Here is a 16,689-nt window from a genome sequence, read left to right as displayed (position 1 = left end):
GAGAATAAAATGAACTTTACAGCTTTCTCACAGCCTTGTCTGTCATTATTCTTTTTTTCCCAGCTATTTTAGAGAGGTGCTACAAAGCATCAGTATATTCCAGCAACAAGCTCTTCTGAATATTAATATTTTCTAATTGAATTAGAGAAGTAACACTCAAACTTTGAAACTGTGCAGTAGTTGGATATCTCTCCAGTGTGTGCTGTGCACAAATAGTTAAAAGACCATGTTTGGTGCTCTTTTTAGAAAGCTTTTGGTTACTTTGCAGCACAGTGGAAAAACTGGTGGTAGTTTCTTCTGATGCTGAAAACTAAGCTGTGCCATTGATATTTTGTTTAAGGATATTCTTCACAATGTGGCTGTCCTACAGAAAGATGCTTTTATAGTTGTGCAGTTGTTCTTCCTCCTCTCTAGCTAACTTTGGCTGAATGTGAAAAATTAGGGGCCTAATAAAGTTCTAGAGGTTAATGGAAGTCAGTAGCTAGGGGGAAGCGTAGTCAAGTTAATGTTTGGATTTACTGAAAAAGCACTGAAGGCTTCACCTGTGGGAGTATTGGAACATCTGTGTTAGTAGAAAACAGTATTTTTATCTTCTTGTGCTGCTTAGTGTATTAGTTGGTAATTTAAGTTGTTTGGAGGGCGCAGTACGGTCATGTTGGCTTGAGGACTGGAGTTACAAAGAAGAATTGGTTCATGGCTGGGAAGAGGATTTTATGGAAGTAACATTCCTCAGTAGATAGGCTCTGCTTTTGTGTTTGGGGTGTAGATCTCACTGGACTTTCTGGCCTGCCATGGTGAGAAGAATTTTAAGTAAGGCAAGGACATGCATGGGAGAGACTTGATTTGTTGCAATGTCTATACATAGGCACAGGAGAATAACATGCATAATGACTACTAGAGGGGAAAGTGATGGACAGCATAGAGAAGGAAAGTATCCCACTCAGTGAGAAGAGTAATTGGGTAAGTAATTGGTGGAAAGGCTGCACTCAGTAAAATAGCCAGAAAGCTGGGTGTGGCCTTATGAAAGATCTGAGATATTTGCACAGTAATGCAAGGAGTGTAGCCAGCAAACCAGAGGAGAACAAGAACTACTGGTGTAGGATGTAAAAACTCTATTCATGCCTGTAACAAAAACTTGGTGAGGTAGCATTGTGACCTGAAATGGGTGTTGAAAGGCATGTGTTATTCAGGACCATCAGGAGTAAGGACAGGTTTGGGTGCTGGTGTTCACGTGTGCTGGAGTATAAAATGGAGTAGCATGAGTGAAGGTAAATCTGGTTTGGAAGACAGTGGTTTTCTTACTCTGGGGAGAGCAACCAATACATATGTGACCAGTCACAAGTCCTGTGGCATTGACTGAGGAGCTAACACAACTAATAATAGTAGCACACATTCATACTGGGGAGTGATAACTTTCTTCTCTGACCACTGAATTAACAAGAAATGATGCAGCATTATATTTAGAAAATACCTTTGGAATTTGATGAGCAATTGTGAGATGATTCAACTAAATTTTAAATACTTTTAAATTAAGGTTCTTAGCTTTAATAAAGGCAGACTGGACACCAAGCAAACTAGTTGGTGAAGCCACCTGGTCTTGTGAAACTGAGAATTAAAATATCCGTAAATTAAAAGGTATGAAATCTCTCTGAAGCATGAAAGGAAAGCTTGCAAGAAAGGGCTCTGAATCTGGTTAGGAAGCTTGTTAATTTTCAGCCTTTGAGCTAATAATGGCACACTCCAACATGAGCGACTCGGAAAACATCAGTGGCAGGGAATTAGGGTTTTGTGGTGGCAATGAAGATGTGTTTCAATGACTACTTAACCATGTTGGTATTTTCAAAGGTTTAATAGGAAGCCACTGTAAGGTGCTTGGTAACATGGGTTTAGTTCACCTTTTTTAGGCCTGACTTCATTCATGTTAGTAAAGAAAGGTCCTACTAAAATGAGAGGATTGCTAATTAATCAATTATCTTGGTAATCACGTGTTGTCTGAAGTACAAGAAACACCCAAACCCAAAGGCTTTTTTATTAGAATAGTTTCGTCTGCTGTTGATTTCAGAACACAGGTAAGACATTCATTTGCTGACAGTCTGCCTGGGGCAGCAGTTGGAAGCAGTATGAGCTGCCTTCCAGTTCCATGGCAAACAGTATGGTTATACATGTTTGTATGTGGAAATCGAGAGCCTAATCTCATACAGAAACAACCTTGCTAGGAAGCTAACTGTAAATGCTGATCCCAAGCCATGTCATCTTGCATGCTGTTATTAAGGACTTCCCCAGACACTATATCTGGAAGAAACATGTGGCCATGGAGGTCAGTTGCCCCAACATCTACACCCTGTATTATCTGCAGAGTCTCCCTTGTGGAGCCAGCTGAAGGTATGGCCAGGAACTGACAAAGCAGCAGCTGCAGCACACTGTTTTGCAGTGATCCCAAACAGCTTTGTGTTTTGTTTCACCTAGGATATTGTGTTGAAGTGACTGTTGGTGTTTGCATGCTCTTTAAGTGCGTCTCCATTTTCAAAGTTAGATGATAATAATGATAAAATCCTTTAATAATTGCCACACCTTCTCTGTGCTCTTGCTGAACTCCTGTGTGATGCACCCTTTTTACCCTACTTTGTCGTGTTTAAATTATAAGCTCTTTACTGTCAGTCTGTTACTTTGAATAGTGCTCAGCACAGCAGGATGCTGTTCTTGGTTGGCATCTATTTCCTAGCATAATGCAATTGGTAATGCAAAGCGTGGAGCTGCTTGATCTGAGAAGAATCACTCCTCTCTGGGGACTTCTGAACTGTATTTCCAAATCTTAAGGCACGAAACTGGATTTAATCCTGAAGTTCTCTCATCATTCAAATTACAGATGGAATTAAAATGCTTTCCAAGCATTTAGTAGGCAGTCTGCTGGACAGAAAAGCTGAAGCTTAGCGGACAAAGCTTTTTATGTAAATCATGAGAACATGTTTGAACAGGAACAACTCAAATCTTGGAACGAATAAGATATGACAAGGTCTGGTTGCTTCACAAACAGTTTCACTTTGACGTAATTTGACACAGTACATCCACCCTTGGTGAAGGGTTTGGCTGGAGTGACTTGTCATCTGTGACAGGGTAACTCTGGAAACAAGTTCCACTGCCCAAAATCCAATATTCCACGCTTGGAGTCCTGACCCTACAAGGACCCCTCTCTCTATTACAGTCCTTTTTTGGTGCAGAGCAGACCTTGGTGGTGTGGCAGATTGCAGTTTCTCTTCTAGCTCCTCTGGACACGGTTCTCCAGTTGGCGTCATGTTTGTTCCCCCATGCGGTGCTGCTCGGCACGCGTACGTTCTGTCCTATTCCTGTCCCAGCTGGTGCCAGCTCTCACTTTTGTGTGGTGTCAGCTCCTCCGTTCACGTTCCGTTTGTGCTACTAGGGTTTTTTGCTGCCTTTTACGTGGTCTGAATGATGGATGCACTAAAGGGGAGCTTTCTGCTTTGCTTGTGAACTTGGCTTCCCTTAATGAGACACCACGTGCAAAAAAAAGTGTTGCTGAGATCTTGTGCAATCTCCATGGATGTATATGGAAGAGTGTAGACAACATGAATTAATTCCTTCATATTTCATTCAGACTTGACCACTTTTGTCCCCTCCAGTTTTCCTGTGTCCCCAACAGGAACAGGTAAACACAGCACAAGGCTTTTTCTGTGAGTTAGCAGGGCTGTGTCTTGCAGACTGCAGCAGCAGAACTTGTTCAACTAAAAGCTAGTCAGAAATATAAGCAAGATCTCTTCCCCTTCCAATATCTTAATTTTTGTCAGTTATTAGTCAAACAATTTGGATCTGATAAAAGTTTACCAATATAAAATGTAGTAGGAGCCATCCAGTCTCTGTTATAAATTGGTAGCTTGAAGTTTTAAATAGCTGAAAATAGTCATAGAACCAGCAGTGTTGGGCAACTTTTGTGATGCATTGCACTAGACTTGGACTGTAATTGTGCTAGAAGGAATTAAGTAGTAGCTGTAAACTGGAAGGAGCTGTGTGAGTACTACTCATGGCTTCATCCATTCGGAAACAGATTGGAGGATGCTTGTGGCCACCATGCTGTAGTTGAGGGGAGGGAAATGAATTGTGCCTCATGAATTTTTTTCTTGAGCCGGTTTTCCCCATGTCTGCCATAATTGTACAAAGTCAAAGGAAATGGAACTCTCTCTCTTGGCTAGTAAAAATACTACTGCTGTTGTTGTTCCTTGTGGTTGTAGTATGCAGAAGAGTGAAGGTTTTGGAAAATAGCCATCTGTGCTAGCTTTCAGGATATTAAGTATGCACATAAGCAACAAAAATCATGGCTTTTCCTTTCTGAAATGCTCAAATGTGGTTAGGTTGTGATCTTCTGGCTTAAGCTGTCACCTTAAAGCTTATTCTGTGGCACAATTAATTTATTTCCAAAGATAAATATATTTTTATAAAGGAAGCAGGAATGGCAGAGTACATAGAAAATTCTTCTGCAGAGTACTGCAAAAGTACAATAGAAAACCAGTCCGGCTGCACCTTTGCCACCAGAATCTGCTGCAGCTTTTCATGGCAGTCAAGTGACTTGGAAACTTGTTAGCATCTCTTTCTTTATTGCCCTAGAAAAACTTGCCATCGTTGCTTTTCTCAGAGAACGGAAATTCAGGTCAAATAGAAGCAATTTAATATTTGAAGAGCACCAGTTTATTAAGTAGCTGACAGTGTTGGGCTTGAAGGAGCAGTGACTGGTGGTGGCTGCTTGCTGCCTCTTCAGTCCTGCCTGGTTTCAGCCCTGAGTCCGGTGAGTCGAGCAGATGCTGAGGAAGGAGTGAGTGTCCTGCATCCTGGGGCAGAACCACTTAGACTCACTTTCTGTGGGAACTGGGCAGCTATTTTTTTTTTTCAAAGCATCTGGCATAAATTCTGCCTATTTAAGATGCTAACCTGAGTAACCCTTTCTTAACCTGGCGTGCTAAAACCTGTGAACTTGTGGTTTATTCCCAGCAGAGGTAAATTGTTAAGCCCTCGTGGGCGTTCTGTTTAGCCACGGAGGGTCAGCCATATGGTGTTGCATCTGCTCTCCCTTCTGAAAGGGAACTCATTTTCCATGCGTTTGGTTCTAACTGGTGCTTTGGGTTTCGTTTTTTTCCCATGGCATTAAATGGTATCTAGAGCTACCATGCTGAGCTCAGTTCATCTTTGATAAAGCAGTCGACATCGTTAAGCATTATTTTTAAAGCCTTACTATAATTAAAGATTTGCTTTTTTTAGTGCCTCAGTATCACTCTGGAAATCGTAGTGTAAATACTGCCACTGAACCATTAGGATTAAGAACAGTCCAATTCTAAAACGAAAAATAGATTGGCCTTTAAAGTAATAAAAAATAATCACTGATCTTCACTGTCAAATTATCTTACCATTTCGTGTCCTTTGAAATGTACACTAACTGAATTTCTTGGCAGTAACTTCTGGCCTGTGATAAAGAGTGAATTCCAATATTGAACAGTGGAATTGCTCCTTTATTCATGTGCAGCCACGTGGGTGTGTTATGCACAGCCAGCTCTGTATGGGTGATCTCTGTAGACATGTAATTCCTGGGATACATGATAATTAAATATCCCTTGCTTATCCCATTAACCCAGGGCAAACTCGGTCTGCTAGAGGCAGATGAAAGCAAAGCTGTTCTGCTGTTCCAGGGCTCCAGCTAGTGGTGTTTTTCTTTTGCTCATTGGTGCTAAAATTTTGTTCCAAGGAGTTGAACACTGTTTTCTGGTGGGCCTTCTGGAAGTCTTACCCCCAGGTCATGCACCAGTCTCCAGCTCTGGGTTTAAATTATCATGAAATTGCTGTAGACCTCTTGCTTTTTAAATGTAGTCTGAAAAGAGAAAGGTGTTTTGACATAATATTGAGTATTTTTGAAACAGTTAAACCTGTTGGAGATAACTATGTAGCTCTTCTTGATTTGGGAATATAGTTTATTTGGTTTAGCTGGGCTAAATAGACCTAATCAGCTTTAAAGGAAAATAAGTTCATATTTTTAGTATACAAATTAATGTCTACATAGCTCTTTGTGCTGGTTAAAGTCTGTTACCGTTAGTAACATCTAGTAGTATGAAATAACCCTCTAGTAGCTGTTTCTAATGCTTACACTCTTGGGTTTGTAATTTTTCTCTTTTTAAAGTTTTAATACCTTGTTTCCAGATTAATCTTTCAGCGTGCTTATTTCTGTCTTTCTCAAACACTTCTCCCCACCCCTGTGCCAGCCTTCCTACTTACAACCTTGCTAGTTTTCCTGGCAGTGGTCCATCCTTCAGTGTCTCCACCTCAACTGTGTGCTCCTTATTTACCCTTGAGAGGAATGTGGAGCCACCCAGCCCCTTTTCTGGAATAAATCTTGCACTGTGGTGTTTCTAAATTACTGAATCCAGTTGTCATGTACGCATGCTAGGAGTCCTGACACCAAGGTGAGGGTGTGTAAGTCTTTTATTTCACAAATTATGAACTTACATATCTTTTAGAAGCTTGAGAGTGACTGAAAAAAACTTGTTCTTCTGGCTTGTTCTTGCCTGTTTTTTATTTTGTCCTAAACTTCAGAGAATGTATTGGGGAAATATGTTGGAGAAGTTGTCTTATATCCTTGAACACACAACTGGGAAACAAAGCAGCTGGAGAGTGGGTAGCTCTGTAAACAGGAACAGACAAAATGCACTGGGGATGATGCATTTGCTGCAGCAGCTGATACAGTGAGCGTCAGGTCCCATGTACAACTGCAGGCTGGGGAGAATCTGCCTAAATACATAGTTTGCTCTGCCAGGCTCACGCAAAGCTTGCTGATTCTTTCCAGCTGTGGGTATTTTGGTTATGTACCTTGTGAAATGGCCAAGCTGGTATTGCAGGGACCTGCCACCTTTGCTGACCTGTGTTACTTACCATATACCTCTGGAATGAAAACCCAGAGGAAGCTTAGTGAAATGAAACCTGCCTTTGCTTGTGTCTTACACCAGTACTGACTATTCCTTCTGGTTACCCCAGGCTTGACAGGGGACCAGCGAACTTACCATGGGAAGGAGAATGTGGACTCCAGGCACAGTCGAGGGAGAGGAGGAGAGACAACCCGCTTTCACACTGTCAACGTGGCACAGCCTGTCCGATTTAGCAGTAAGTTGCAGACTGGGAAATCTGGGCCATCTGTCTGGTAATTATATTAGCAATTTAGACTAGTTTTTAAAGGATAAATTAACAGCTCTTTCTCTTGCGTAGCTTTGTGACCAGATTTTATTCACATGCAGTGATATTTAAGGGGGTTTTGTACATTGACATATATTTATATATAGTTTATAGAGTGGGTCAACAGATGTGAAAGAATCCTGCTTCTTTGGTAACCCTGTTTTTGGGAAACCAGAGTTGCAATCTTCTGTTATAACTCACTGCAATTACAGAAAGCTAGACCCATGGATATTCAGTGATGGTTTCAGCCTGCAGCAGAGGTGACTGTCTAGCTCATGTCTCATGATGTGAGCTTGTGTGCAGGATTGTTCCCCTGGAACGTGGGGGGAAAACCAAAATTGATTGATCTCAATTGAAGTAATTTTGAAGATGATCTTAAAGATTTTGCACTATTATTAGTTAATTAATTGCATCTCCAGTGTGAGAGGGGTTTTTTAATCCTTTTTAAGAGGAAAAATACTCTTTAGGGAGTGGGGAACTTAAGGAGGTTCTTCACTTGCTACTCTGAAGAAAAAATTGAGAAAGAATGTAGTACTTGAATGGGTTTCACATGTTACTCCCATCAACCAGTCAGAAATGTAAAAAAAAAAATCACTTTAGTGTCATTCTACCCTCTCACCTGCAGCCCTGCTAGTGCCACTGTTGGCATCCAGCTCCAAGCCCTGTTTAAAGTGTTCTAAGTATCCTGCAAGTGTCCTTCCTGCTGATCATATCTTGTGGTGACTGCTGCCTCTGAATCTCCTCAGGCCCGAAATGTTTAAGACTCCCGCTTATCTCTCTCTTGTCTTGGTTCCCTCTTTGTACCAGAGATTATAAAGTGATTTAGGAATGGGAGACAGCTCTGCTTATCCTTGCAGGGAGGGATGGGACAGCATAGGAAGAGGACATGGGGGAAGTCAGGATGGCATTAATTTGGAACAATTGGTTTGGACTATGCTGATCTGCAAAAGACAAGTGATTAATAAAATTAAAAATTCACCTCTTCAATGATACATATATTTTTTATTTTATTTTCAAAAAACACTTATTAAAATAAATATTTTGTCATGGATTCCAGTAGCTAAATTATATTAGTAAAATTTATAGAGGGCAATAAAGCTATTTAGAAATTGATAACAGCAATATTTAAAATGCTCTGCAGTCTGACTGAAACTGTGTTCTGTCCCATCTTAGGGATGTGAACAGTAGATCTTAAAAGATAACTATGTAAAATGGAGAATTTCATCCACCTGTCTCTGATTTTCTCTCTTAGTTACCAATCATCCCCAGGAATGCCAGTCAGGAGCCCAGGGGCCTGTTTCACTCAGAAATGCCTCAAGGCTTTTGTTGCATATTCCCTCAGTTGAGTTAACTGAGAGAAATCCAAGGCAGCAGTTCACACCAGCACCTTCTTTCTTCCTAAAGGTCCACTTTGCAGTGTTCTTGCAAAGCAAACAACAGTTGCCCCAGAACTCCCGTTGTCTTTTGTGTGTGACCATGGGAGCAGGATTCTGTGAATACTACTGAGGCTGTCAAAAGGAGGCTGAAAACTACACAGCAAGTTGGATGTATTGCTAACTACCTAACAGAAAGACAGAATCATTAAACTAACCACCCCTGGTTTTTTTTCTTCCTGTTTCTTGCTGTTTGTTTTGACTTGGATTGATCGATCTGATTGGGCTTATAAAGATGTGCAAGGAAATACCTTCCCCTGTGGATTGTCAGCCTTAAAGACTTTAGAGACTGTCATGGTGCAGTGAAATATTCCTAGGAGTTGCATCTTTTAAAATACATTTTAGTGAATTTTCCTTTATCAAAAGTCAGTCTTCTGTGATCTGTAACAGATTCACCTCCTCCCAGTGAGGTGAAGTGTACACAGTATGTTGCGTGTACACATCCAAGTGATTACGTATCATACTGTTGTAAGCTGATAAGGATGCGTTATCTTGAAGATCCTAATTTGGGGGGAATGGTTTCCCTTCTATTCTTCATGTTTCCTAGGAAAGTGCCCAACAGGATGGCACCACTATGAGGGCACAGCCAGCTGTTACAGAGTGTATCTAAATGGGGAGAACTACTGGGACGCCGTGCAGACATGCCAGCGGGTGAACGGATCCCTCGCCACCTTCACTGCAGACCAGGAGCTAAGGTTTATCCTGGCACAGGAGTGGGACTTGGAAGAAAAAACATTTGTAAGGAAGGACCAGCATAGGTGAGTGGAAAAAAAAAAAGACCAAAGATCTTTTGTTATGTGAGGATGTTTTCTGTTGGGTAAAAATGCTGGTAGTTCAGTTTTAGAAAATCTAAGGGTAACATTGACTGGGTTAATGACCCTGACTGAGGATGCTGGCTTACTGTTTGGCAGTGGCCATCTGTACTTTGTTTGAACTAACATGAACAGATAAGCTGCAATACAAGTCTCTTTTATCTTCAGGCTGTCTCAGCAATGTACTAGTGTTCTTGAACTGCAGGAGGGAAGATGGAATTTACAGTGACTTACTGCTGCGCTGCCTTGTGCAGAAATAATTCTTTACATTTTTAAACAGAAGTTTTGTTTCCAAACAAAGCTGTAACAAAGACTGCAAGTTTGAGATAAGAATGAAGCAAAAAGCTATCTTGAGTTGAAGAACTACGTTCTGGTGGCTTTAGATATGTTTGTTGTGAACTAACAGAAGTAACTCCTTTTTTTTTTAATTTTTTTTTTTTTGCCTGTGGGTTTTTTGTCAGTCTCGTGGGCTGTCATGACACATCACCAGGAGTGGTTCAACACTGGTGTGTGTCTGTCTCTGGAGATTTAGGAGGTTTCATTTGGAACAGTGTGACATAAATTGTGTATGTTCATAAAATATTTGAGTTCTGGACGCTTTTATGTGGTTTTTGAGCTCAAGATGCTGAAGTGCTGCTGTAACAACAGAATAAGGTGCTGATAGTGAGGAGAAATAAAATATGTTATTTGTAAACATGGAAAGCTATCAAGTACTTCCTTCTATTCCTCAGTGTCTACATTGCCAACATATGGGCTGAAAGGTAAAGGGAAAAAAATCACATTTTGAAAGTTAGCTTTTAAGGATAAAGACATTGGAAAGTTCTGTGTGATTTATTAATCAGTGTAGTTTTGGGACTGTATCTTTTAAAATGTAACTTTTTTTGTAGGTTCTGGGTTGGATATCAATATGTGATCACCAATCGAAACCACTCCCTAGAAGGTCACTGGGAAGTAGCTTATAAAGGTAGGGCTCTCAAATTACTACTTAGGTAAATGTCCCATGGAAGCTGTCTTAAAGCACGAGTAGTATTTGCAAGAACAGCATAACTTTGTTCAGTGATAGTGTTGAAGCAGTTGTGGGGGGAGCTGCTTTGCTCCACAGTCTCAAAAGTGAAGTTTAATACTTGATAAGCATCTTATTTTCAGCTGTAAAAAGTTTCAAATGTTTTTTACATTGTCTCATGGAAAGAACATGTTCTTCAGTTCATCTGGGCTTTCCTTGATTAAGCTGAGGAAACTCCTGATGAATGTCTAGATGAACTGCTGATCCCCGATTCTAGTACTTGCAAAGACCAGTATAGGATTTTGGTGGTTTTTAGCTTTTTAAAAGTGAGTAGATTTTTATATACTTAAATATATTGATTTTTGCAAAATTACTTTTTTTTTTAATTAACCAAGACAATATTTGCCTAAGCCCAGAAATAAATCGTAGTCTGTATGGAAAATTGAACATTAATCTGATAGGCATCACTGGCAGAACGTTTTTAATTGCAAAACAAGCAGCTCCCTCTGCTGAAAATGCAAAGTTATGTTTCTAGACCTTTTATTTTTAACTAAGTCAGTTGAGGGATTAATCTTGAAGTCATTACATGAACTCTTATGCATAGAGTTGAAAGTCTAAATACTGTACTGGTTTAGAGAATGGAAAATTTAAAGCAAAAGGGTGTTGTGTTTTGTTTTTTAAAAGCATGAGCACTGTGAATTCCAATGTAGCCTTTGAAAACTAATTTGAACAGCTTTGTTCTCATATACAATTTTCAATAATGGAAAATCTGGAAGGAAAACTGCCTGTTAGGTACAGGTATAGAATTGTAAACAGAATTTTGCCAAACAGTTGGGTCTTGAAAAGTAATTCCCTTGACACAGTAGTAGGACCCTGCATGGCTTTCTAATGACAGTACTTGTTTGCTGCTGCCTTGCACAAAAATACTGATTTCTTTTGTTATTGAAGTGAATGGTGTTGACTGACTACTCAGAGGAAACTGCCTTCTTGTGGAGGCAGGAACGTTCTCCTGAATGCTCCTGAAGATGTCTTTAGGCAGCAAAGTATAGGGAGGGAGGAAAGTCCAGATTTTTTTTCTCATGATAGGGATTTCTGGTCTGGACAAAACAGGCAGACTTCTCCTGTGAGCTCCAAAGAATAAAATAAAACATTCTCCTTAAAAGCACCTTTTTTGCTCCTTCGGAAAGCTGACTGCACTGCCATCTGCTGACAGTGTTTACAACCAGCAAGGTACAAGTTACAGAAAAGTCCTTAGACCTTTTTTTTTAATCCTTATTTTTATTTAATTTGATACCTAATGTATTTTTAAGACTTCTTAATACCATATATTGTTTGCAAGGTTGCTATTTAGTAAAGGGATATATGTAATAAAAGTGCATTGTAGCATTTGAGGGATCTGGACTGGCTGGATCGATGGGCTGAGACCAGTGGCATGAAGTTCAACAAAGCCAAGTGCAGAGTCCTGCACATGGGACATAAAACCCCTGTGCAGTGCTACGGGCTTGGGGCAGAGCAGCTGGAAAGCTGCCTGGCGGGGAAGGACCTGGGGTGGTTGGTTGACTGCCGACTGACAATGAGCAAGCCGTGTGGCCAGGAAGGCTGGTGGCATGTATCAGAAATAGAGTGGCCAGCAGGTCCAAGGAAGTGGCTGTGCCCCATTACTCACCATTGGTGAGGCCACACCTTGAGTGCTGTGTTCAGTTTTGGGTCTGTATAAGGAAGACATTGAGGTCCTCGAGCATGTCCAGAGAAGGGCAACGAGGCTGGGGACCATCATGTGAGAAGACTGTGCAATGTGCTAACTTCAAGAGCTGTTAAAATCAATGTTTAAGCACACAGATTTGGAAAGTAGGCTTCTGAAAACATAGAAAATAGGCAAATTTCACAGTTGTTTTGTCTTGGGTCTCCCATTCCTTTCTGCAGTTTTATATACCAGCATGCCCATAGCACCTCTTGCACTGTTTGGAACCCAGCACATCACAGTCTCTTAATTATATGAGTTGGGAGGATCAGATAGTCCATGCCACCACTGTGGCAGCAGCAGAAGCAGCACTGCAGCCTTGTTCTCTGAGTAGCACCACTCTGCGCTCTGAAGGAGCAGCAGGAGACGTGGGAGAGCAGCTCTGCAGTGAGCTGTCCAGGATGGATGTGCACACATCCCTGGAAGCACTAGCAGGTGCTTGGAATGCCAGGCCCAATGTGGGCATGGGTTCTTGCTCCACTGGTAGCACATGTGGCTAAACCTCAGCATTGTTTGAAGGGATGCCTAACTATTGGCAGGCAGAACCTCACAGGACTTGGGAAAGCAGCACTTGTAGAGATACCAGAACATCACTCCTCCTGGTGCAGAATGACAAAATTACCCAGTACTTTGAAAGCAGCAGCCTCTTCTCTCTGAGTCACCCCTTCCCTCCCCGCTGTTTTTGCCTTCCCCCAGAGAAATGTTGCTAATGGAAGCTAAAGCAAGAGGACAATAGCCTTGTAGCAGAGTTGGTGTGCATGAAATGAGTGACATTGCAGAGCCTTTCTAAAGCTTTGTGCTGCCTGCAGGCTGCTTATACCAATGCATCTTGTTCTAGGCTCTTCAGAAGTATTTTTACCCCCTGACCCTATCTTTGGTACGGCTATGTCTGAAAGTGAAAACGTTCTTTGTGCTCAGCTTCAGTGTTTCCATTTTCCTACCCTTCGGCACCACGGTTTACACAGCTGGTATGCTGAAAACTGCTATGAAAAATCATCATTCCTCTGCAAAAGGAGTAAGTTGGGTTTGGTTCGGTGTTAACGGTGTTGTGTGTTTAAAAATGCATATCATTAACACGGGGAAATTGGTTAGTTATAACTTGTACCTTTTGTTCAGTGAATTAGTGGAAAAAAGGGAGGGGAAAGTGGGAAGTGGAATTTCTGCTTGGTTTAAATAAGAACATCATAATACGGGGTTGCCAGAGAAATGATTTCACTGAGAAATGATTGTTAAGCAGCTATATCAGCCCCCAGATATGCTATCCTTAAAAAATACATAAAAAATGAAAGCGCTTTATTAGTACATATCACTCTTAAATTAATAATTTAAAGGAAATGAGGAAACACTTCTGGTTTGCATATAGCAAATTCTATTAAATTCTTTCCAGACAATTACTAGAACTGGGTGAAAAAACAAGCAAGTGGAGCTACTGACTTTAAAAAATGGGTTTCATTCTGTGTCCTCCATTTCTTTACTCTAAAAGGCTTTATACCAGTAGAGGTGTTGGCAGTATTTTCAGGTAATATTTAAGGTACCTGATATAGGTGGTGCTTCTTTGCAAGAATGAGAAAAGATGTTGAACTTTTACTGAAGTTCTGGAAGTTTTTCTGGTTTACTTTTTCTTTAAAGCAGGTAAAAGGTTTACAGAATGGCAAGGGAGGAGAAATCAGCCCTTCTTTGCCTGCTTTGTCACCTGGAATCCTGAAAATTAGGAAGACAGGATACTGCCTTGTTTACCTTGAGATCCAGCTTTTCCTGTGTACCGGGAAAGCCAAAGAGGGAGCTCCAGTTGGCATGGCAGTGAACCTTAAACTTCTCAGACCACTTGTTTCCCTGTGTTTGGGAGAGGATGCCTGAAAGCCTGTCAATTCTGTTAAATACTTAAACTGGCTTTGTCAATTTTGAGCAGTGAATCGTCCCTGTGTGCTGCCAGACTATCCATTATCTTCCTGCTCCTTGAAGATCCCTTTTCAAAGTTGCTTTAATGTGAAGGTGTGGCTTTTTAACTGGTGGTCTGCTTATGTTTACAAATCACTTAATGTAACAGAATAAATTGGACTACTGTCTGGCAGTTCCACAGACAGACACTTGGGTATTGATGTGTGTTTCTGTTCTAGGCCAGACTTGTGTTGATATCAAAGACAACATTGTCGATGAAGGCTACTATTTCACTCCAAAAGGGAACGATCCCTGTTTGAGCTGCACGTGTCACAACGGTGAGCCTGAAATGTGTGTGGCTGCTCTGTGTGAACGGCCCCAAGGCTGTCAGCAGTATCGCAAAGACCCAAAGGAGTGCTGCAAATTTACGTGTTTAGACCCAGGTAAGAGTTTGACTGCTACAGTTTTGTCAAGAAAAATTAGTTCAGTGCTCAACTTGATTATCCTTGTGTGTAACTTGAAGTGATGCGTCCTTTCAGTGCCTTGACATTGCTGGGTACAACTTCCCCCCCAATGGGGAAAGATCTCAAATCACAGGAAATGAAACACTTCAGACTGTGGCTACAAATAATTAGTCATTCTTGATGCTACTTCTAGGAGAAGCACTTCTTTTCAGCATGGAGGTTGACACTGCTGTGGATTTTTAGTAGTGTCTTGCATGCTTGCTTTGTTGTGATTAGTTGTCATGAAAACACTTTTGAGTGCTAATTAATCAACTTTTTCTGGACTTGAGCACTTATGGGTGTGGAAATCTGCACTTTGGTATCACATGGGAAGCAAAGTCTATAAATTTCAGTAATAATCAGGACATGCAGCCTTATTGAATTTGGCATCTCAGTGCAACTTCTTGTTTAGGGTCAGTAAATTTTTCATTAGACTCTCATTAAACTGTCAGCGTTTGGGGGTGTAGATTGGGGTGGGGTGCATTATTTTTCTATAAAGAGACTTGTGAAATGAAATGTGTCTTCCTTGGGTTTTACCTTAAGGGTGGTCAAACACCGGAGAAGATGGTTTGTGGTTCTCCATGTGTGGGGATATTTAGTGTCTGATTGGACTCTGTCCTGGGCAACCTGTTGTAGCTGACCCTGCTTGAGCAGGGGTTGGACTGGACCTTGGGATCTCCCTTCCAAACTCAGCCATTCTGTGATACTGTTATTTCCTTGTATTTTAAAAGAACCAAATCTTACCTGACTGCGCTAAGAAACTGTTGCTCTGAACTCCTGTGGAAAACTCAGATTGTCAGCCCTTCCCATCAGAGGCTTCTGATTCAGTCTGTTACGATAAGGGGTGCTTACTAGCTTCCAAATTTTCAGTCTTTCTTATTTGTCTTAATGACAGAAGTCAGTCTTTAAAGGTGTCTGGCTCCTCCTTGCTGTCATTCATACTCATTCTGAGGGTTAAGCTTAACAGATGTTCATAGCTGGTGCTGCAGGTTGGTTGGTGATAGAGTGGAGAAGAAGCAGGAGTCTTCCTCCCACTCTTATCAGCAGTTAAGACTTTGTCTTCACTTTTCTTATCGTCAGGAACAGTGTCAGCAAAGCATCATCCAGCAGACAGGATAAGATGACCTGGGATAACCTCGTGCTGTTTTCTTTAATCCTTGCTTATTGCTGTGGGTCTTAACTATTTCATGAATACTGATTTGAGGAGTGCATTTTATCACATCCTTCCTGATCCTTAAGCTCTTCTTTCTGTACTGATGCTAAATAAGACTCTTTCATTATGCTCTTGCCTGGAGTGTTCTGCTTTTTTACTAACTTAGTTTTTGAGAGAGGGATCATCAAGCAGTTGTCAGACTACTTCCATAATGAAGTTACTTCAGCTAGTGGTAAACACTGAAATTTTTAAATGAAGCATTTTGTTTTTCCTTCTGGGTGTTTATAAATGACTATTTGAGATGACAAAATTAATTAATTACTTTCTTTAATCAGCATGTATTTATCTTTGCCCAATTCTTACATATATCTTCCTAAGCTCTGTTGCAAAGGAAAGAAAACAGCTTACTAATCAACAGTAAGTAAATTAATCACCCAGGGAGACACCGGGGGGAAATAAATCCTGCTGTTGGGTTGGCAGGTAATCGGCCCTCGCAGTGTGAGTGGGTGAGCAACGATTACAAGTGGATAACAAATTTTACTCAAGGACTTGGTAGTAGGTGAATTTTTCAGTAAGCTGAGCAGTAACAGCTATACTCTCTTGAAAAATGCTTCTCTTCATTTAGTTGAAGATAAATAAGAGGAGAAACTTTCATGTACGAATGCTGAAACTGAGGTGGTCTGTCTATTGCTGCTCCATGGATGTGATTTCAAAAACCAGATAATTCAGTGAGGCTCTTGTTTAGACAGACCTTATAAAGACCCCTCCTATTTGTGAAAAGGTAATAAAAGAAATAAAATACTTTGAAAAAGCTGATGGTGCAGAAGCTTCTCCAGTGACTCAACTGGTGCAGTTATAGGATATTACTACTGTCTTGAGTGTAAAGCAGCCTTCCAGAAATCATCTCTTTGTATCTATGTGGGCTGGAAGTTTCTGTGATGACTT

General features: G+C 40.9%; 1 protein-coding gene across 2 annotated transcripts in view; it reads left to right on the top strand.

Annotated features, from left to right (window-relative positions):
* DGCR2 (DiGeorge syndrome critical region gene 2) overlaps window positions 1–16,689 on the top strand; it is a gene marked incomplete at both ends in the record, with an annotated part of 41,703 nt that overhangs the window by 21,340 nt on the left and 3,674 nt on the right. The window contains 5 exons of one of the 2 annotated variants that reach the window (XM_084272289.1): window positions 7,027–7,152; window positions 9,202–9,412; window positions 10,354–10,430; window positions 13,049–13,225; window positions 14,328–14,531. In XM_084272289.1, the coding sequence (XP_084128415.1) occupies window positions 7,027–7,152; window positions 9,202–9,412; window positions 10,354–10,430; window positions 13,049–13,225; window positions 14,328–14,531 (795 nt within the window). Of the gene's footprint in view, window positions 1–7,026; window positions 7,153–9,192; window positions 9,413–10,353; window positions 10,431–13,048; window positions 13,226–14,327; window positions 14,532–16,689 lie in introns of both variants that reach the window. The other variant, XM_084272290.1, reaches the window with a different exon arrangement.

The sequence above is a fragment of the Gallinula chloropus genome (assembly GCF_964237585.1).
Source record: "Gallinula chloropus genome assembly, chromosome: 17".
Lineage (NCBI taxonomy): Eukaryota > Metazoa > Chordata > Aves > Gruiformes > Rallidae > Gallinula > Gallinula chloropus.
The sequence above is the reverse complement of the archived record's forward strand: the minus strand, read 5'-3'. Positions and strand labels throughout refer to the sequence as shown.